The 22,501-nt window shown below is 38.5% G+C and overlaps 2 protein-coding genes across 4 annotated transcripts in view; one reads left to right on the top strand and one right to left on the bottom strand.

Moving 5' to 3' along the window:
* PRMT8 (protein arginine methyltransferase 8) overlaps positions 1-15,417 on the top strand; it is a 77,882-nt gene extending 62,465 nt beyond the window's left edge. The window contains exons 7-10 of the mRNA XM_014940133.1: positions 1,537-1,652; positions 7,981-8,131; positions 12,604-12,725; positions 14,413-15,417. Of these exons, the coding sequence (XP_014795619.1) occupies positions 1,537-1,652; positions 7,981-8,131; positions 12,604-12,725; positions 14,413-14,496 (473 nt within the window). The 3' untranslated portion in view covers positions 14,497-15,417. The remainder of the gene's footprint in view (positions 1-1,536; positions 1,653-7,980; positions 8,132-12,603; positions 12,726-14,412) is intronic.
* The window catches only part of CRACR2A (calcium release activated channel regulator 2A), a 79,517-nt gene continuing 62,981 nt past the window's right edge, over positions 5,966-22,501 (bottom strand). The window contains exon 19 of one of the 3 annotated variants that reach the window (XR_001411753.1): positions 5,966-6,053. The gene's annotated coding sequence lies outside the window, so the exon portion shown is untranslated. Of the gene's footprint in view, positions 6,054-19,954; positions 20,159-22,501 lie in introns of those variants that run through there. The other 2 variants (XR_001411752.1, XR_001411751.1) reach the window with 2 other exon arrangements.

Consider the following 22,501-nt stretch of genomic DNA (forward strand, 5'->3'; position numbering starts at 1 on the left):
ATTTTCATCTTTCTTTTTTCTCTCTTAAGGTGGATAGAGTCTTGCCTTCATGCAAGATGCAGGGCTGAGCATTTCAAAGGGCACTCAAGAACCATCATTTTGATTAAGAAATAATGCAATATGAGGTTTCTAAAAAAAATCTGACTTCTGATTTCTCAAACTTTATTAATGCCACAGAATATTACTAGAGTCAATGAAAACATAGGTAAAACATATAATGTTGTCTTTATCTAATACAGACTGTGGCATGTATTTCAAAGGCGTTCCACATAGGTTGAAGTACATCAAGTGATGGGGGCCCCAAGATAACAACTGTTACTAAATTGTTCCTAGGGTTTCATAGTTAATCTTTGCTGAGTAATCACATAAAAACATATGGCTTCTGTAAGTATAATTTGAAGTTCCCACATGATCATGGTGCCTGAAATGAAAGTTTTGACCATCAGCTCCCCTGAAATATTGAGAGACTCACCGCCCAATAAAGGGATAACGTATCAAAGAACTGTTCATGTCTAGATTTGTTACAATTTAGAAATATGCACATTTTCTGCTCATGCTGCATTTTCAATCATAGTCCTGTGGGAATACGAATAGCTCAAATGCTGTGCTCTGAAAAAAACAAGACATTTCAAAAATGCTCACTATTACTATTTATTGGTTTACCTTGCTTGTGTTCAAACATGCTTTTAAGAAGTTCACAGTATTCAGTTTAGACTTTTAAATTGAGCACCAAATAGACCTTGACTGGTATGATTCATAAGATTCATAAGACTAAGATTTCACTTTTTTTGGAGGTCTTTGTTTTCATTTTGTTAAGCAATCTGAAAAGCAAAGCCAGTGTACTCTTCCCGGGGATATTACTTGTTCAAGAAAAAAAAGGAAAAAAAGGAAAAAAAGGAAAAAAAACCTTGGCAAGACAAGTAGCATTTATCAGAACAATCAGAAGAACAGTTCAAATATAGAAGATCAGCATGGCTTTTAAATCTTTTAGAAAGTGGACATTTTGCTTTTTTGTCATGCTATACATGCAGATTCAAATTTGGATGTCCCAAACATTGAAACACACCTGTAATTCTACTCCTGTCAGTACTGCACTTGCTGAAATGAAGACTACTTGAATAATTAAAGAGCATGCTGATTAAGAAAAAGAAATATTAACCAGAATGGGTAGGAAAGGATAGAATAGTCTTAGCAGCTATTCTCAAGTCTCAACCTGACATATTATATGATTTTAAGCAACACTCTCAAATGTCTAAAGCCATGAAAATCATCAACAAATCCCATTTAACACAGTTTTGGGGGTACCAAAAAACAAGAGCCACTTGTTCAAAGATAGACATTGAGGGGTTATTTTGCCACAACTGCATTCTGTAAAATAGCAATGATGACATAGACAACTGGGGCAGGGAGCAAACAGCTGAAGGGGAGAGCTGAAAGTTAAGGGATGCTAGAAATTCTTTCAAATGAAAGATAATTTGAGAAACAAAAAATTTTATTATTACTGCTAATCTTTGACACATCCATTTGCATTGACAGGGTGGGAGAATGTGTACGGCTTTGACATGACCTGTATTAGGGATGTTGCCATGAAGGAGCCTTTGGTGGACATAGTAGATCCAAAGCAAGTGGTGACCAATGCCTGTTTAATAAAGGTTTGGTAATTCCAAATGTACCTAATTATGAATGTTTACACCTACCTGTAGGATTCTTTAGAGACCTGCTGCTTATGTTTTACTACTATCTTTGTATGGTTCTAAATAGCTGCAGAAGCCATCATCACAGAATGCTATCACACTAAGAAGGAAAATTGTGCAGTTTTAAATTAGTCAGTACTAGTATGTTGCACTTGCCCAATACTGTCAACTGAGCTAAGCATGACCATTTATACTTTGATCACTTATGGAATTCCCAAAACAAGACAGTCTTTGTGACTCTGTACGCATCTAGCTACTGCTAACTGCAACTTAAGATACTTACAAATTATACATGTGCAAATACTGGATAAATAAGATGTGGTATATTTAGATACGAATTTTAATTCATACTACCTCCTTGTAAATAGAGGTTGGAAATTCCTGATGGAATGCTGCTGAGGACAAGAGGTAAATTAATTCTGTTTGCAGTAAAAAAGACGGAAGCATCAGTTTTTTAATTGGTCAGCTCTGAAGAAATCCAGAGCATGAGATCAGAATTGGCATCTGATTTATTTGTATAACTTCCTAATTCTTAGCCTTATCCAGAATGTTACTGTGCTCTCACAGCCCCACCACCTGCAGCCAGAGGTTAGCTTGAACTCTCTTCTACATATAAGACAGAATGGTCACTACTCCCTGTTCACAAGACCAGGTTAAGAATCCATAGCCTTCAGGAACACATGAAGCTCTAAAATTCCTTTGATGTGACAGAATCCTTCTCATGTGGTACTCTCTCATGGAGAAGGCTGTCCGCATCAATAGCAGTGATCAGGTCCATGAATCCAACAGCGTGTTCATTTATCCCAAAGACTCAGTTCTAATTTTTCCCTTTCACTTTTTTTTTGCCAGTAACAAACACAGCATTAAGTATTGCCATATGCAAAAAAGGAAAGACATACCTTTAGTCTGCAGAACCTTTCCTGAAAGCTGCAGAAAGGAACAGAAATAGAAATTGTGTGCGAGTATGTATGCAGGCACAGTTCATCTGCACTGAGGGGAACACAAGATGGCTGTGCCTGAAAACAGCCTGAGCCAGAGCAATTTCAAATCGTAACACACACAAAATAAACAGCTGTTTAGACTACATAAAATATGTCTGGAGACTGAGAGATGAGGTAGCAAAACGTGTTGGCTTCTCTGGAATAAAAAGTTACAAAAGCTGCACACCCTCAAATGAAGTGCAAATCTAATGCTTTCTTCTAAGGTCTTTGAAATAAATTTTCTGTTTTCTTGTACTAAATTATTTTCAAACTCTTCCTATTCGTAAGTATTGCCATATGCAAAAAAGGAAAGACATACCTTTAGTCTGCAGAACCTTTCCTGAAAGCTGCAGAAAGGAACAGAAATAGAAATTGTGTGCGAGTATGTATGCAGGCACAGTTCATCTGCACTGAGGGGAACACAAGATGGCTGTGCCTGAAAACAGCCTGAGCCAGAGCAATTTCAAATCGTAACACACACAAAATAAACAGCTGTTTAGACTACATAAAATATGTCTGGAGACTGAGAGATGAGGTAGCAAAACGTGTTGGCTTCTCTGGAATAAAAAGTTACAAAAGCTGCACACCCTCAAATGAAGTGCAAATCTAATGCTTTCTTCTAAGGTCTTTGAAATAAATTTTCTGTTTTCTTGTACTAAATTATTTTCAAACTCTTCCTATTCGGGTTTTATATTTAATTCTATATGGCCTGACATCTTTTCTCCATACACTGAGTGGTGCTTTGCCATGTAATGCACCTTGGGAGCAAAACAGGTAATAACTACAACAAGCAGAAACCACCCTCAGTTCCAGAATCTGTCCCTAATCTCACAAATTTATCACTGAAAAAAGGTAAAATTGGCAACGAAAGGCTTTTGTTCAAGCTAGCAATATGGAAGCAGGAAAAACTGAGGCTACATTCCTTTTGTTAATTTAATTTACTTTTGCACATGGCTTATTTATATAAAGTGCATTTCTTTGATCCTGAAAATATTTGTGAATCCAGAGAATAACATTAGCCTAAGAAAACATTTTAGAATAAAAAAACAATAATGTTTAATTATTCAAATGTTTTGTCATTTCAAGATGGCACAGCTTATTGATGTGAGATTCACAAAATGACTTTTTAGTGGTGAATTCAACCCAAAGCCAGCTAACTTAAGGTGCCTACCAGATGAGTCTGGGTTTCCTGCACAGTAGTCGGTAGATGGACTAGTCACTAGATGCATTCCTGACACAGCAGCCAGAGCCCTGTGCTTCTGCAGTTATTTCTCAGCAAAAAAAGACATCAACCCCTGCATTCTGTGTAACCATGACACTTAGCTAGAATACTAGAGACTTGAGTAAAATTTCCTCATTTGTACTCTTCTTGTAACCCAAGTCTTGAACCCTTCAAGGAGCCCTAGCCACTAAGCCACATCTGCCCTGGGGTGGTTGAATGCAGGGAATGGAGCATCTTCTCTGTTGTGGAAGAAATTCCCCTTTGAATGATCTCTTAAATATGTCCTAGGGGCATAGGCATTTTCCTGGCAAATAGGAGTCCTTGGTTTAAATTCCAAACCAAATACGCCAGGGACAGTGGGACCAAAGCATCTTCAAACCACCAGGAAAAACGTACAGGTGTCCTTCGGACAGCCTGCTGCTTTCAGTAACAGTGACTGAAGAAAAATGGAAAAGTTTCTTTCAAAATCAGTGGAGTTTCTCATTAGAGAAACACAAATGGGTTTGGGATGACCCAGAACTTTTTCTCCATGTTAAAAAAACCTACAATGAGAGAGTGGCAAAAACTCACAAAACCAAACAAGTATGTAAAACATGCCACATGCCATTTATAATAAAAAATACAGTTGGACTTTCCTGAATATCTTCCCTCATCTAGCCACAGAGAAAGAACAAAAAAAAATAAAAATAAAAATCTATTTTTATGCTCCCATTTGTCCCACACTTTCCAGAAACAGTTTCAAGCTCCTGCAGGTCACACACCACTTTAAGATTACATAGTTTTATGCTACTTAAAGCACAAACTGCCCTCCCTGCACAAAAAAGCCCCCATGCAACATGCTCATTTATCAGATAACAAAGCATAATAGCAGAAAAACATTGACCTATATGCTCAAATATCTAGTCCTTTGAGAAATTTCCACTGTTTGGAAATATCACGATTCACCCGTATAAAACCTTATTTCATAGGACCTGCAGTATTTTCTGCAAAAAAGTACTTTTTCTCAGAGAGATACAGCCACACAGGGGAGGCATTTGTCTGCGAGTCCCATGTTCTTCTCCCATAGTAATCTTGACCCATAAGGTTTAGGACAAGGCATTCCTCATGAGTCTTTTCTCTTGCTCCACTGCAATTTCAGTGAACTCCCCAATCACATTCCTTTCTCCCAGCTTGTAAAGCAAAGCAAGAGACACCTGCGCCACTCAATTTCCATCTTTCTTTAAACACTGCTCTTTTTTTCTCATTTTTCTTCTCTACTCTTTTCTCTACATGGAAATTTCCCTTCCCTTTCCTAAGTGACTTTCCCTGTCACTCTTTCCTTTCCAGCAGTTCTCCTCACGGTCCACAATCTTTCCTTTCAGCGTCCTCAGATTTAACTCTGTCTGTTCCCATCTTCCCCCCAAAAAACCCCAAACCCAAACAACACCCTAGTAATTTTCAGGCATTTCCTTCTGTGCAAACAGGAAAAGATGGCAGAAGAGGGGCCCTGACAGGAGTACTGAGGCCTCTCATAGCTACGCTTCCTTCCCTGTTAATAAAAAAGCCAACATACACTGCAAAATCTAGTCAAAATGATCTCAGATACTCTATTCTTCTGTTCACTGCTCCTCCAAAACACCCAGAATTTAATGGTTTTTTTTTTCTTCTCTCCCCACATTAATACTGTTTGCTTTCTGCATTCTTATAAAAATAAAATAATCTTTTGGAAAAGTGTGTTTGCAGGGCTGACTATTGCATTCAGCGCTTCCCTCACGGCTGAATGCATGTGTGCAACTGACAATATAGAAAAAATTAAAAAAATCTTTTGGAAAAGTGTGTTTGCATTCAGTTCTTCCCTCACAGCTGAATGCATGTGTGCAACTGACAATATAGCTAATTTTCTGAATGTTTGTTAGAAAAGGGGGCTTGACCCTTTTTCCTTTCGCTGGCAATTAATTTTACTTCTCAGCCTTCAGATCAAACTTTTTCCTGAAGCTGGTGATACTGCTTGTACCAATGCCACCTCTCCCCCAGCTTCTTGCATCAGTTCAGCACCTTTACCTGCTTTGATCAAGCGCTGCCTTCACCATTCCATCCTGTGTTGTTCCCTCTTTGTCCAAACCAAGGCAGTTGGTACAACGGGAGAGAGAAAGGAGGGAAAAAACCCAACCCCAAAATCTGAAAATAAAAACCAACAAGCAAACAAAAAAAACGAATGAAAACCAGACATTCACTGAGATTTGAATCTTTAACTGATCTCCATGCTCATGCTCTCCATTTTTTTTTAGTATAAATGAGCTGTATTTTGATCAGATCCCTGCTTACTGTGCACATTTTGGTGGTGGTTTTCAAATCTGAATGAAATCTGGTAAATCATGACTTTTCCACTTATTTCATGCAAACATTTGTCCCCTGTGCCGTTAGCTGTAATTAACATTCAATGAGCAGTGACATTTAATATAAGAACATATAGTAGCCAAAGTACAGTTCACCAAAACAGGGTCAGGCCAGTTTCAAAACTATGTTAATTAATAAAAAAATCCACATTTGTCTCATATCTTGCATAGTAAAAAAAAAACCAAACATGTTTCTGTCCTTAAAAAACGACTGCAAAACTGACCACTATTTCATCCAGCACATATGTTCAGTATTTCTGAAATATTTTCACTAACTTCTCTAAAAAAAATATTTTCTACTGCTTTTGGTTCCACTTTACCCTGAAGAGCCAATACAGCTCAGAGAGAGGGAGCCAGATCTCTTTTGTGTGCCTCATCATCAGACTTTAATCGCAATTTCCCCACAGTGGTATCACTTAAAAGCCACCAAAAATTACAGAAATATGCAGCTATCATCCACCAGTCCAGTCTAGCTCGTCAAAGCAAATTTCGCGGGCTGCTATGGAAATCTACCAGGAGACTTCAGAAATTCTTATTCCTAGTATGCTTTTTTATCTTCTTTTGAGAGAAAAAAATAAAATAAAGACTATCCCAGCTTTACATGACCATGTGGTATGTTGGTAGAGAAGAGGAAATGTGGATTTCTGCTTACTAAGCTTCTATTTTTCTGTATGCATGAGCAGTTTTGTTGTTAATACTGACTTTCCAAATAATAGAGAGAAAAATATTTTGGGGGTATCTGGCTTTTGCCAAATATTCCCTGACAAGGACAATAAGGACACTGAAGCCAGATCCACTTAGGAGGATATCAGAAAGTTCACTGACAGGAAACATTTCCCATAGCATCAGAATACAATTAATAGTATTTCAGACCTAGTATTCTCCCTATCGTAACTATGAATTTTGGAAACAACCCAGATAAAAGCCATACCTAGTTGGGAAAATAAGATCTGTCTAAAAATCTCAGATTAAGCTTTGAACAGTGAGATTTAAATATTGAGGGAAAAAAGTAATCTTGGAGACTACATCGTTGCTCCCAACTACTGCAATCAAGCCATAGTACAATTTCCATTATTTCCTTCTGTCTAGTTCAAGAGTAAGATCCCTGTGCTTACTATTTGCTATCACTTATCAGGACCAGAAAGCATTATCAGTAAAAAGCAGGCCCCTGTCGTGCCTCAAATGTTTTGGCTGCTTGACACGGTCAAAGCACATTCCCTTCCTGAGAGGCTCAAACAGATCAGAAGCTCATTTTTATTAAAAACCCTACTCTGCCATCTTCCCTCACGCTGGCAACCCCCGACGACGACAGCTCTTAGAACTGGGACCTATTATCTCCATTTCAACATCCATTGTGCCTATATTTGTCAAAACACAATTTGCCTTGATTTCCTCCAGCTCCCGCAGCCCCTCCCTGCCATTCCCAAGGACACATGCTCTTCTGTGAGTAGCCTTTCTTATTACACTGTCATCTTAGTCGGGTAACTGGATGATGTGCTGATTTGACATAGTCAAATGTACCGTTGATTTTTTACAGTGTTAAAGGGCTGTCAGTTGTCTTTGTTGCTGATCATTAAATAAAATGCTTAAGTGCCTCACTTGACAGTTTACCTTGGATTCCCAGACACCTGCATGTAAATGGACTCTTCTTTCTCCTCAAAACAGGAGGTAGATATCTATACAGTGAAGACTGAAGAATCTCAAAACAGGAAGTAGATATCTATACAGTGAAGACTGAAGAATTGGCATTTACTTCTGCATTCTGCCTCCAAATTCAGCGTAATGATTATATTCATGCCTTGGTCACCTATTTTAATATTGAATTTACAAAGTGCCACAAGAAGATGGGATTTTCTACAGGTAATTCGTATTTCTTTTCATTTCATTTACATTGCCAGCAGTATATCAATGCTGATGGTCAGATGGCACACAAAGGTTTGCTGTACCATCAGGTTTGAATTTCAGTGGTAAAAACTATCAGTTTGGGATGGTGAGCAGGATGGGGAAAGGACAACTGCTCATAGGAATTCTCCAAAAACAGGCAGTATTTCACAACAGCTACAGATCTTAGAGGTCAGTGGGAGTTATGACCCAGGACTTTATGCCCATCATATCTAAATCCTGTGTCAAGTTTCTCAGATTAAACAGACAATTGTCAGCTCAGAGAGATAGCAGCTCTGCATCCTACTTTCCCCCAAATCCAAAACTCAACAAAAGCTCTTGCTCATCTCAGAGTCTAGAACAAAACTGTCATTTTTTTTTTTTGAAGATATAACCACACACACACTGCTTATGTAAATCAGTTCTAACAACCCAAATGTGAAACACTAACTTACCCTGGTGACCAGATATTTAAAGGAATAACTCCATTCCCTTAGGGCATTGTTTACCAGAGTGAATAAACCACACAGTGTTGCAAGAAATAGAAAAACCTCATGACTGCTTTGACGACAAGAACAACATATTACAGTTGGTGCTGATTGCAGTTAGCACCATTACACAACTCAAATGGGTGTAAACAGGACATGATAGAAGTTGAACATGATTAGAAATCTCTTTTTTAATACTTCACAGGAGCTCTCAGCACTCTACAGGAGATTCAAAGCTCAGTACTTTGTTAAAATATTTACATTTGATTCTAGACGTATAATCATATGGATGATGTTATTTGGTACCTCGTATTCTTACGTTTTTCAGTAACCATATTTCCGTGGTCTATTCTATAAATGTGTTGTAAAAGTATTGTATTTCCCACACCATGACAGGCATCAGTATGTGCTGGGGAACACAGCACAGCTAGGGAGACATGAACAAGCTTTGAGGCACTGCAGTGGTATCCCAAAGTGCTGGTATTTCTGACTTTGTGCTGAACAAAATTATCTAAGGTGGAAAACACTTTCGGTTTTAAGCATTTGGTTTTTCCACAGAAGGCTGATTTTTTTCAACAGAAGGCAGCCCACCAGTATTTTCTAAAAGATAATATAGTCAAACCTCCAGTTTTCTGTAAAAATAGCTTTGCATAAAGGGTGTAGTTACTGTGTTGTGATGTTAACTGAAACCTACCTTAGTACATATATTGCCAGGACGACATGAAAGGCTTTTTGTATCATTCAGAATGTGGCTTCATCTGCAAGAGGCTACATCTGGACAAAAGCCTAGGGCAGATATCAAGTTTGGCATAGTGTTTTTCTTACAGACAGCTTTTTTGCAGACCCACCTCAACTCGAAAAATGTATGCACAAGGTATTTTGTGCCTACCTGTGACAAAAAAAAAAAAAAAAAGAGAGGAGTCACAATCTCCAATATTTCTGAACTTCTATAAAAATGGGGGTTCATCATCAGTGCCTGAAAACCTAGCTTCTCTAAACTCTCTGCAGCTCCCACAAGCTGCTACTTCAGAGGTTCTGAATGCTTAGTCATACACTCCCAATTCTAAATGATGCTACAGCCATATCACCAATTACAGCAGATAATAGAGACCACTCTTAAGCCTGGCAAACCAATTGATTGTGACTCCTCTGCATGGTACTTGGTCCAGGGTTTCTGGTCTCTGGGTCCCATGAGATGACCCTCTAACTGCACTAAGACAAGTAGTACTTATGTGGAGGGGTTAACTGCTATTCAAAGTACCCAAAGTAATGGGAGAAGTGCCTTGCAGCCGTTGGAGAAGTAGTTTCTTCATACCATGAAACTTGTAGCATATGAGTTGTGCCTCAAGGTATGCCATCAGGACTACAGAACCTCAAACAAGTCCATAGGACCAGTCAGCAGGCATCCAAGCATGCTGAGGGTGCTGGTCAATGTCATTAGAAAGCTGCCCTCTAATATCATTAAAAGGTCACGGTGATGGGGGAAAGGGAGTGGGGTAGGGCAGCTATCACACCCATCTTCAAGAAGCACAGTAAGCAGCGCACATTGACTATGACTATGGGCCAGTCAACCTCACCTCAGTTCTTGGAAAAGCTATGACACGAATCCACCTGGAAACAATTTCCAGCTATATGAAGGACAAGATGATTGAGAGCAGCTACTGTGGATTTCCTGAAGGCAATTATAGCTGACCAGCCTGATTGCCTTCTCGATGACCAGCTGTGTGGATGAGGGAAGTGGCTGTTGTATAGCTTGACTTCAGCAAGGCCTTTTTATAGAGCCTTGCATAGCATATTGGTGAGATACAGACTGGATAAGTGAACAATAACATAGGTGAAAAATTGGCTCAAATGTGTCAAACAGCAAAGCCAAACCAGAGGCCAGTTATTAGTAGCATCCAACAGGTGAGCAACATTGAGTTTAGTACCGTTCCACATCTTTGTTAACAATGTGGACCACGGGGCAGAGCGCACTGTGTTAATGATCAGTGCAAATTTGTTAATGATCCCAAACTGCTGTTTAGAGAGACCTACACAGGTTCAAAATGGGCTGACAAGAACATTATAAATCTCAGCAAAGCCAAATGCAAAGTCCTGTAGCTGGAACCAAACAGCTCTATGCTATTTCTTGGGCCAACTGGGTGTAAATCAGCTTTGTTAGAAAAGTTGTTGGATGCTGGTGAGCAACAAACTGAACATGAGTCAGAAATATACCTTTGCAGCAAATCTGGATAATCATCCTGACGTGCATTAGACAAACATAGACAGGAGGCTGAGGGAAGTGGTTCTCAATCTCTATTCAGCCCATCATGACAAGGTAGGTGTGGAACAACTTACTCCATAAAAAGGTCATTTGGCCTTCTGTAACCGTCTAGAAGACTGGTCTGGATTCTCAGCTAGTGTCTGTTGGCAAAGCTCTACTGAATTCAGTAACACATCCAAGTTTGTAGGACATTAGGAAGTGATACTTCACTGATATGCCATTTTTTTTTTAACTATGAAGAAAGTAAGTGTATGACTTGGAGTGGACTTGAAGACCTGTGCCTACATTCCACACGCATACACCTTGTTCATGGAGCACAAGTTTCCAGATATGTCAGGCTTTTCTAAGGAGGACAGCTCTGCGTAAGGGCACGTGCACATGTACATCTGCATGTACAAGAGAGCAGTCAGGATTTAAAATATAAGTTCAATTAATTTGGCCTAACAAGTTTTCAGTTAGAAATTTTAGAAAGACACATCCAAACGGAAAACGGAGTCTGGATCTGAGCTGCTGAAAGAAGATCTCTCCATTTAGCAATTGAGATTAACAGTTATTAAAACTGTCCAAACACATAGTCAGAAATTTACCGGTAAAACACTTTTTTTTTTGGCAGATACCAGTTTGCCAACACAGTTTCTAACAAAAGTTTGTTTATATCAGTCTTCTGATTCTAGAATTTTGGGGAAAAAAAAGAGCTGTTAAAAATTCCTGTCCTGACAGTTTTTAAAAAAGCTTATTTCCCCAGTCACAAACAATTTCTAAAGCCAAATATTTTTTGAAAGATTGGTGTTCAAACGAGATAATTGTTTTATTAAATAGCATTAAGATATTATTAGCATGATTCAACACAGTGGGCCTATGTCTGCATCAAAAAAGTGATAGGGGAAACAAATGGAAGAAAAATAAATTTATCAGAGCTTTTTTGCCACATCAGGAAGTCTCTGAAATTGCTCAGCTATTCTTGGGTTTCAGATGCTCTTAACTGCAAGGATGCTAGGAACAAGAAGTAACCAATGCAAGTTCATCGTGCACTGCTCAAGATTTGAATTTAAATCAGAAATAAAAACAAATAAGTGAAATGAAACCCTGAAATAGCAGAAGGTCATCAAAGTGATTCTGCTAAATTAATTTAGACCAGTATTCATCTCTGGCAAATTTCCCATAGCATATGCCTTTAAAAAGTGCAAAATCAGGTCAAGGTGCGAGTGCCCTTTCCCCAGCTGAATCCTCCTGGAAACTATAAAATCTGCTGTTCCGGGATCATGAGTCAAAGTTTTTATATGTGTTATTGTAATCAATAGCTTTTGATGAACCTTTCTTTCATGGTTTTGTGTAATCGTTTTTTGAACTGATTTAGACTTCTGACTTTTAAAGCATTTAGTGGTAAAGATCTGCCCGATTTGAATGTGTGTGGGTTGAAAGGAAAGCATCAAAAAAGTTCCTGTCACGCCCAGTAGCCCCTTTTGTGGAATCCTTCTTGCTGGGTATGAGTCACATCTGACATATTCCAGCAAAAATCAGAAGATAACTCACTGACAGTCAATAGAATTGTGTTGTTGTAAAACATGTTTGCTAGTAGAGCATATGAGTTAAAGCATTTTATGAGAAGAAAGGCTATTTTCAATTGTTCCCAAGTCTTAATTTGATTTGTAAGAAAAAGATGAAATTTCTATAAATAATACCCATGTATGTTTTTTTAGCACCTGATGCTCCCTATACTCACTGGAAGCAAACTGTCTTCTACTTAGAGGACTATTTAACCGTGAGACGAGGAGAAGAAATCTATGGGACTATATCCATGAAACCAAATGCAAAAAATGTGGTGAGTCAGCATCACTGATTCTAACTGCAACTCTATTGATCACAAACCATCATCAGCAGTAAATAAAATGCATACAAATCAAACAATGAGCATGCTGAAGGCTCTAAATTCATATTTTTAGTAACAGCTTCACCAAAGCTGGTGACAGCAATGATAATGCAGTGCTAAAGTTACAGGACTCAGCTGCAAATAAGGTAGCATGGCAAGGAAGAAATGATTCAAGTACATCACCAAGTCAGCTGCCCTCTGCAATCAGCTTGGTTCAAATTTTGGGACACAAGCAGGAAAGGGTCTCTTCATACCCTCACTAAAATCAGTGGTAAGATCCCTTCTGCCAACACAGGATGATCAAAAGTACTTGAACTCACTAATCAAGGGATATGGTTCTTTAAAAATTGTGACTTTCCACAGAAAATACAGGTGTTTTATTTAAGACTAAATCATGACGGGCAGATATCACACTATCATGACTGGTGAAAACTTCCCCAATTTCTCTGCTATGGGCTGAATCCTCACCAAGTATGTCAGTTATTCAGTGCTTTTTTTAACTTGTAAGGAGACTACGAGACATGGTCTGATGGACAACCCATGCCTGCGTAGAAGAGCAAAAAACATGAGAAGTATGGCTTCTGGGAGAAAGTGTGGCACCATTTTCTGCCAAAAACCTTGAGAAGAATCTCTTCATTTCCTATTACAACACACAGCCATTAAAATAACCTGGCTATAATCCAGGTTATAATCCATGCAGCTGTTGTAATTATTGAAATACTCAACATTTCCTTGCCTTCCTCTTTTTTTGGCATTACTTTTCCTTTTTTTGTACCAAACAGAGATTGAATATGGTTTTCACAGTAGTGTTGACACAGGGGAAGAAAGAAAAACAAAATAAACTTGGTATCAAAACAAACACATTCACTCTTGAAACGACCACTTGCTGTGAAAGCAGAGGAAAACAGTCTGTTTGCCACCTTTATGTTGTCCTTGGGGGACTGGAACATTTTCTTTGGGGCTGAATGTACCAATTTTCTTTTGAGGGAAAAATGAATAAAATATTTCAAATTTATTTGCACAGCAGTAAGCACCTGAATGCAGATTTAGGTGCTAAAATCACTGTGTTCTTGATCGCTATGATGAGACAGAGAGACCACCTTGGTTCAAAAGGATTCGTCAGTGCTTTGTTCTTCTGAAAGCTCTACAAGCTTTCAAAAGCTTTGTTTTGTTGAGCTATGCAGTGCCTCTTTCCAAAAAACATGTCATTAGAAGACAAAAATTGACTGAGAGCTTCTCTGCAATGGGAAGTTTACTAGATTTCTTCTGGAAGAACTCCTACTGTGAAAGCCCCTTACCCTAGATTAAGAGCATCTCAATGGGAGATACCCTAAAAAGATTATTATAGAATACGCATGATAGCACAGCATTTCAGAAGCTTCCAAGTTGTAACCAGGACACTAAATCAGCCTTAAGAAGAACACACAAATATGCCCTAGACAGAAATTGTATGGTGAATGCTATTACACGTCCTATGTCTTGCTTTTTCAGTGTGAGTAACATTTAAAACCAAAATAAGTTAGAAAACACAGTAGGTATTTCTTGAATCTGCAGCTCTTTTCAACCCGAGCAATGATAACTGAATTCATAAACTAAACTTACGGTCTCACTTACATGTTCCATTTAAATCTTTTTACAGCGTGACCTGGATTTCACTGTAGACTTGGATTTTAAAGGACAGCTATGTGAAATGTCAGTATCTAATGACTACAAAATGCGCTAGCAGGAAGCCCTTCAGAGAGATGAAAAGGAGAATTACATCAAGTCCTGAACTGCTGAACTTCAAGCTAGGAACAACTGTTCACAAGATTATTATGTTAAATACTACTAGAATGCTTACTCTGATGGAAAGTGGTAATCTGATCCTTCTTGCAGATAATACAAGGGGGCTGATATCCCACTGTGAATGTACAGTATACAGAACTGTAGCTTTTGTCAAACATATAGGAAAAATAAGCACCAGTCTTGAGTGTTCTGGTTAACTTTAGGATGGCAGAAGATGCATATACAAATTGTACTACTTACTGTGAATTTCTGGTTCTTCCAAGCTTTGCATGTTAAAGAAGATTAAGGCAGTTTTCTTACTATGAAAGACCACTACAGCACATTACTGTGATAGTATTACTGGACTTATACTCAATATAAATGAATATATATATTCTATATGAGGGGAAAAAAAGTTATTTCATATTAGGAATTTGTTTTGTGATTATTTAATTCTCATTATGCCATTATGGAAAGACAGTGATGGCACTACTCTAGGCAGCGATATATTCCATTAACTGTCCAAAGTGTAGCTTTGGTAAATATTCCATGCAAAGTGTAGATAAGAGCTGGGCATTTACAGGAAGTTTGGCAACTCTCTTTTGAATGTCCTCTGGAAAATGTGGACCATTAATTTTAAAATTCACCTTCACAACTGGATGTCTGTTAGAGCTTTAAAAAACACTAGCTTTTTATCCTTGAAAATATTCTGTGGTGAATTTTTATAGCTGGATTTTGCATGAGACCTTCTGAAATCAGACACCTAGTACTTAAATGTGATGAATGCAAAGTCTCGGAAATGGTGGGTAATTCATGTTTCTTGGCCTTGCCATATTTCAGTTCTTTGCAAGATTCTTCATACAAAATAATTTTCAAAAAATAGGAATTAGTGTTTCCTTTTGGTGATGTTTTAGATAGATAGGTTTTAAATTGCAAATACTATTCTCAAGAGTACAGTGACTTGCAGGCACAAGCTGATGTCTTTAAAAAACATGTCTATGGCTTCTGATATTACTACAATGTCTGTAGCTTCTCTTATTCTTACTTCCTTTTATCTGAAATCAGACACCTAGTACTTAAATGTGATGAATGCAAAGTCTCGGAAATGGTGGGTAATTCATGTTTCTTGGCCTTGCCATATTTCAGTTCTTTGCAAGATTCTTCATACAAAATAATTTTCAAAAAATAGGAATTAGTGTTTCCTTTTGGTGATGTTTTAGATAGATAGGTTTTAAATTGCAAATACTATTCTCAAGAGTACAGTGACTTGCAGGCACAAGCTGATGTCTTTAAAAAACATGTCTATGGCTTCTGATATTACTGTAGCTTCTCTTATTCTTACTTCCTTTTACACCCCTTGTTTTTCTTACAATATCTCCTGCATATAGTTAAAATATTAACTGCTTAAAATTCTTCATACATATGTATCAAGTCTTTTTACTAGACGAATGTTTACCATTTAATCACATGTAATTCATCAAAAACTACATCCTATCTACCTGCCTATCTATCTATGGTCCTATCTACTCATTTTCCAGTCTGTCCAGCATTCAGCACTAAATCATGTCCCATCATGTACTGGATGAAATCGGCTAGTTTTTTGCCTAAAAAATCTTTTTAATTACCTGCAAATAAAGCATACTTGAAGATGTGTTTTGCCAGTATTTGTCAACTTTTCCCTTTCCAGAAACCTATTTCTATTATTTTTCCCTTCACAAAAAATGTACAGTGCCTCCATTTTCTTATGGTCTAAAGATTATGGTCTAGGAAGTGTATCACATGGTGTCTTTGTAGAATGAAATTAAACTGTAATTCAGCAGTGAAAGAGACTGTTTGCAGTGTAGTTCATCACTGTTGTTATAAAACACTTTTATTTAACAACTTGCCTCACAAAATGGCTAGAATTTTATCTGTCAAATAGTGCTGTCATTCTACTAACACTTCTCTGATTCTAGGACTTTAAGGCAAGGAATGTTACCAGACTTTTTTTCTCAGCCCCCTCCATTTATACAGATACTCAAACAATGTTTTCATCTTTTCCTTTACCAGCAATCACTGAGCTGACTGTAACTGAAAGAGGAGAGACTCTTGCTCTTTTTGTCTAACTTACCCTTTGTCAGCACTTCAAATGATCCACTGCTCTTGCCCATTGCATGAATCTTTAATATCTTTAATATTAAAAGATTAATAAAGAAGGGGGGAGGAACCCACCTTGTTTGAAAAAAAAAAAGAAAAGTCACCCAAAAAAAAAAAAAAAAAAAAAAAAAAAGGGGGGAGGAACCCCACTTGTTTAAAAAAAAAAAAAAAGTCCCCCAAAAAAAAAAAAAAAAAAAAAGAAAAAAAGCAAATTGGGTTTGCCTGCCTTTACTAAGAATGTGTCATTTTTGCCTGGCAAAAAGCGGCAAGAAAACTTAATGAGCAAATCAGCTCATTAACCAGTTTGAGAGGTATTAAGCACTGCTGTGTGCTGCCCCTTCTGCCTCCTCGTTCACCTAATGACAGCAAAATGTAGGTCTTCTTACTACAAGAGCCCATTCACTTCAGCGTGGCAAGATTAAGTCCTTCCTGATACTGTTCATAGCACAAGTTCTGGGGTGATGACCAGACTTCAGTCACACTCAGCTGCAGGAAATTAGCTTATTAATTAGCTTCTCTTCACTTCAAAAGCACATCACATTTCTCTACCACAGAAAGACCTGAGAGTTGCCTGCTGCAATGCTGAGTATCTTCAACTCACAGCCACCAAAAAGAAAATAGAGGCTTCCAGTGCTGTTATAGATGTAATCTACCACTGAGGATTTGAAAGCATCAATGAGTTCAGCCTACACAGGATCTATGGTGCCAGCATTAGTGAAACAGATATGCAAAGATCTTGCAGGCCAGGTGCAGTCAACTGATAGGTTTTCCTCAGATATCCCTCAAATGTGGGTGACTACCACAGATTCTGAGCCTAATCTTCTCAAGGCCTGAAGAAGAGGGTCTATCTACCATGGCTTCCAAGGTTGAACCCAAGCCACTGATTTTCAAAGCTTTGCATTAAAATATTAACGGCAAAATGACTGTTGGCGTCTGAAACAGACATATGTTTAAAGCTTGCCTCTTCCTTCCCACTGACAGAAAAAGAAGACCCTGAGCTGAGGACAGAGCATAAGAAAGAAACTGAAATACAGTGTGGATATAAAAGATCGTCCCTGACGAGTAACAACTGGAGAAAAGAGGTCAATTCTTTAATCTTAAAGCAAAACTATTGAACTATTCTCAGGGATTGTCCTGTCACTTGAAACACAAAGGAGCATCCAAAAAACCTCTTCCTAGTGTTAAGAAGGCCACTCAGTGTTCTTAAGGTTCTCTACAGACCAGTACAGTATGACTGGCTTCTTACACATATTTTTTTATTCCCAGCACCAACTAGCCCTTGCCGTATGTTATTAAAGTTTCACAGTTTTGGTTTAGTTTGGGTTTTGCAGAACTTGTGGTGGAGCAGGAAGGCACCAGTGATCTACCTCCTATCAGTCTGACAGTTCAGGTGGAGACAGGGGCTCAGAACTCCCTTCTCAGTTGACTAAAAATAGATTAGCCACAGGCTATATACTCTGGCTATATACAGAGGGGATGGCTGAGGTGGCTGAGGGGGAAAAAAGAAGGCATTCAAAATGCAAAGGAGACAGCAAAACGGTAGCTGGAGTTCTTTTGGTATAGAAACTCGTAGAATCTTTGAATAATTTGTAATGGAAAAGACTTCAGGAAGTCTTTAGTGTAAGTGCTCAGAGTAGGGCTAAATTGAGAGATAACTTACATTGCTCGGGGGCCTCGTCCAGACAAGTCCTGAACATTTCAGAGAACAGATTCTGCAGCCTCTCTGGGCAGCCATTGCAAGGTTGTGCTAATCTCACAAGAAAGCAGTTTATGTTCAACTGGGATTTCTGTTATTATCACTTGGGACTGTGGGCTCTTGTTCTTTTACTATTTGTCTCTGAGAAGTGCCTGGCCCTGTTTTTGCTGTAACTCCCCAGACAATCAGCTCCCACATTAGTCCCCTCATGGTAGTTCCTCTCCTCCCTAGACAACCCTTAATTGCATTTTAGCCTTTCATCTGAATTACAGCATCTATTCACCTGTAATGCCCCCCTACCCTTTTTTTTTTCTTTCTAACTGAGGCTAGGTATATATTGCTGCTGTTACACACTGCTTAACAAATGTATCTCTAAGGATTTTGCAAAGAACAGAACTTCAAGGGTCAATAATTAAAGAGAACTTCAGGTCCTCTTACTGTGTTGTGTTGGTGGCACAAAGGACACATTTTATGGGTAATTTTCAGACTGACATATGAGGTGTAAATTTATGGCAGTGTGTGGACTTGCCTGGTTCTAACATACAACACAGCCAGCTGATTATTTTTTTTTCAATAGGCATTAAGCATTCATAGCCTGGTTCCAACTGGAAAACTGGGAGGTTTTTAGCCTTTTTTAGAAACATTTCCTTTCAACATTTCTCAGAGATTATCTCAGATGTTAATCCCCAAAGCACATAGGCAGGTGGGGGGAAAACAAACCTTTTAGATCAGATCTAAACTTCCTAAAAATTATGTGTGAATTTAGAGCATTTACAGCATTTACAAATATTTTTTTGAAAGTATCTAAAGAAACAAAACTGATTACAGATCTGATGTAACGGTATGTTTGTTTTCTAACAGCCTCATTGTAAAAGGAAAAAAACACATGACTTTACATTCATTTTTCATATATTGTTTTCAAGTAATGAGGATATGAATCATCAGCTAGATGTTCCCCAAAATATTGGTATTTCTGCACTGTATGTTGACTGAAGTCATCCAAGGCAGTGGTATGCCTACAGCGAACCAGACTGTTCCCTGAAAATATCGCTGCTTCTGGAGATAGACACAAAAAGGGTAAAAAAAGACTTGCTATACATAGCTGAGATGAAGAAAAAGGCAGATCACTGCTCACAGATGACTGCTAAAACAGAGCACCCGTCCTTTAGACAAAAAATTATCGAAGCAAAAGGCACTGCTCACAGGTGACTGCTAAAGCAGAGCACCCGTCCTTTAGACAAAAAATTATTCCAAAGTCCAGATACTGTTGAAGGGAAAGGAAAAGGATTTTTATGATCTCAAAATTGTTACGATCTCTGCTGTTCTCTTTATATGTCTTTCCACTCTCTGCAGGTACTGATACAATCTCCCTGACTCCTTTCCCATTCCCTTTTCTTAGTATGTTTGATATTTTTCTCATTTTTTAGTGGAACACAACACTGGATATAAGTGTTCATGAAGACAGCATTTTTTGCAAAAGCTTGGAGAGAACTGTGGTGTGACTGTGAAACAGAGAGAAACTGTTAGTTTTGAGATGACAACTACAACCAAAAATCAATCTTACTTCCTCCCAGAACATGCAGGTTTGGGCTACAATCCAAGCCATTCCTCTGAATAATCAAACGTGGTCTTTTAGAAGCACAGCAGTCAGCAAAATCAAGCCTGAGCTGACCCATGAATCCTCATGTGGAAAACAGAACATCTTCTTTTGCAGTTCAGTTCTGTGCTTTCATGTCTAGCCATTTCCATTTACTCAAATGAACCACCACATTTCCAGTACAACGCAGCCCTAGAACCAGAAATGGACCCCTGTGTTAAGAGCACAACAGAATTTAATCACAAATCACACATGCACTACCCTTTTGATGCACAAATATGAAATGGTAGTCCAAAAAGGCATGCATAAGTCATTATAAACAGTAACTTGTCATGCTCATCAGTTACCAGAGGTACTTTATCATCATCGTGGCATATTTTTCACATTTAGTGGCATGACAAATCAAGGTGATTAGCTAATGAGACCTGATTAAAGCAAAAACTATTTACTTCCATAACTGTCTGATAATTCAATAATTGCTATTATCACCCCCGATAGAGCATCTCAGAAAAAAATAGCTAGGTTGCTGGCTTGCTTGTGGGATGAGTGTAGGCAGGCAAGCAAGGTAAGTATGTGAAGCTGAAACAGCTGCATTTGTATATCAAACAGACAACAACAAAACACATGACAACAAGCTTTGAACTATGAATTGAGGATATGGAAGCAGCAGAAATCAAAAACTGAAGGTATCCTTTACCACTAAAGACGTGGAGATAATTGAGAAAAAAAAACTTCTGAAAGTATTCAGAAGACCAGGTAAAGTGGTCTAACACTTTGCACTAAAAATTAAAGCATAATATTTTCTGGGACAACTTTCCATTTCAGCTCTATTGCTAAATGATGCCATTAAGCAGAAGTTAAGCAGAGCAACATCTGGTCTCAATCTGGGCAAATGCATAGACCTTCCCAAACTAACGTTCATGGGTCCAAATGTAAAATTCACTTCTGCTTGCCAGAACATTGACACTGTGTTACGTTCTTCCCACCCTTGTTCTTCCAACAGTATTGACACAATATGCTGTTTCTTTTCCTTCATCTCGAGGTGAAGGAAATTATGTTTCTCGCTTGCAGTTTAGTGATATACAGAAAAAGGGCGTTTGCTTAGAAATCAAACCCAAACTTTTCTTCTAAGCTGCCCTCATCTCTTATTTGCCTGTGCGTCATGTGTTCTTTTATTATGGTCCACACCCATGTAATAGTCTGTGGGAGTAAGGATAAATCAAGTCAACCTGGAGATCCTGTTACTACCATGGGGCTTTGAACAGGGTATACAGTCAGAATTTCAGGAGCCCCAAATTACCACCGTGATCTACCCATCTCTTGAGACCATCTTGTCCAACCCCACTGCTGAAGCAGGACAAGCTGGAGCAGGTTGTCCAGGACTGTTTACAGTTGGGTTTTGAGTATTGCCAATGCTCCACAACTTTTCTGGGAAAACTATTCCTGTGTTTGACCACCTCCACGGTAAAGAAAAGTCTTTTCTTGTGTTCAAATGGAATTTAATGTGTTTCAATTTGTGCCTGTGGCCTCCTGTTATGTTAGTCCAGACAAAAGTCTGGCTCCTTTCTCTTCATTCTCTGCCTCCATCAGTTATTCACACACACTAATAAGATCCCTCTTGAGCTTTCTGTTCTTTAGTCCCTCTAGGCCCCATTCATTCAGCCAGTTTTCAAAGCAATTTCCTCTACAATTTTCTAACCTGTACTTTGCCATCTTGTCAATGAGGATGTTATGGGAGACAGAGTCAAAAGCCTTACAACATCCATGACTCTCCCCTCATCCACCAAGCTAGCCATCTCACTGTAGAATCTGCCAGGTTCATTAAGCACAATTTTCCTGATTTCATGTGGACTATTCCTGATCGCCATCTTGTCTTTCACGTGTCTGGAAATTGTTTCCAGGATTACTTGCTCCATCACTTTCCTAGAAATTCTGCTTACCACCCTGAAGTTGTCTGGATCCTCCTCCTTGCCCAGACACACAGCATGGTTTGCTTGACTCAAAGGTTATCTGTTTTTTTTTTCCCATCTGTACCACAGAAATGTTGGTTGCAAGGAAACCTTGGAGGTTTCCAGTCCAACTTACTGCTCCAAGCAAACTTTCCCCAAAGCTATGTCAAATCACTATGGCTTCGTGTAAAACTTGCCCTGAAAACTTCCATGGGTGGAGATGTATAAGCTATCAACAGATCTGATAGAACACATTCCTCTTCATGATAGACCAGGCCTTGCTTATTTAGCATTATATTTTGAGACCTAATTTTTAATCATTTGATAGATGTCTGTAATGCTGATTTTGTGTGACTCCGTTTTCTTGACCAATGGCGCCCTACAGAAGTCTAAGTATCCTGTTTGCACAGCTACATCGTCTCCACAGCAATGACAGCAAGATACTTTAGCTACTGTTCTACACACCCCTAAGAATCATGTCAACAAGGAACAAGTATTAAACAAAATTTCCACAACTTAATCACCTGTGCATATGTTCTCCATCTGCCTTGATGTCAGTAGCACTCAACTTCACAAGCTGGAGCAG

This window comes from Calidris pugnax, unplaced genomic scaffold, assembly GCF_001431845.1.
Source record: "Calidris pugnax isolate Ruff unplaced genomic scaffold, ASM143184v1 scaffold36, whole genome shotgun sequence".
Taxonomy (NCBI): Eukaryota; Metazoa; Chordata; class Aves; order Charadriiformes; family Scolopacidae; genus Calidris; species Calidris pugnax.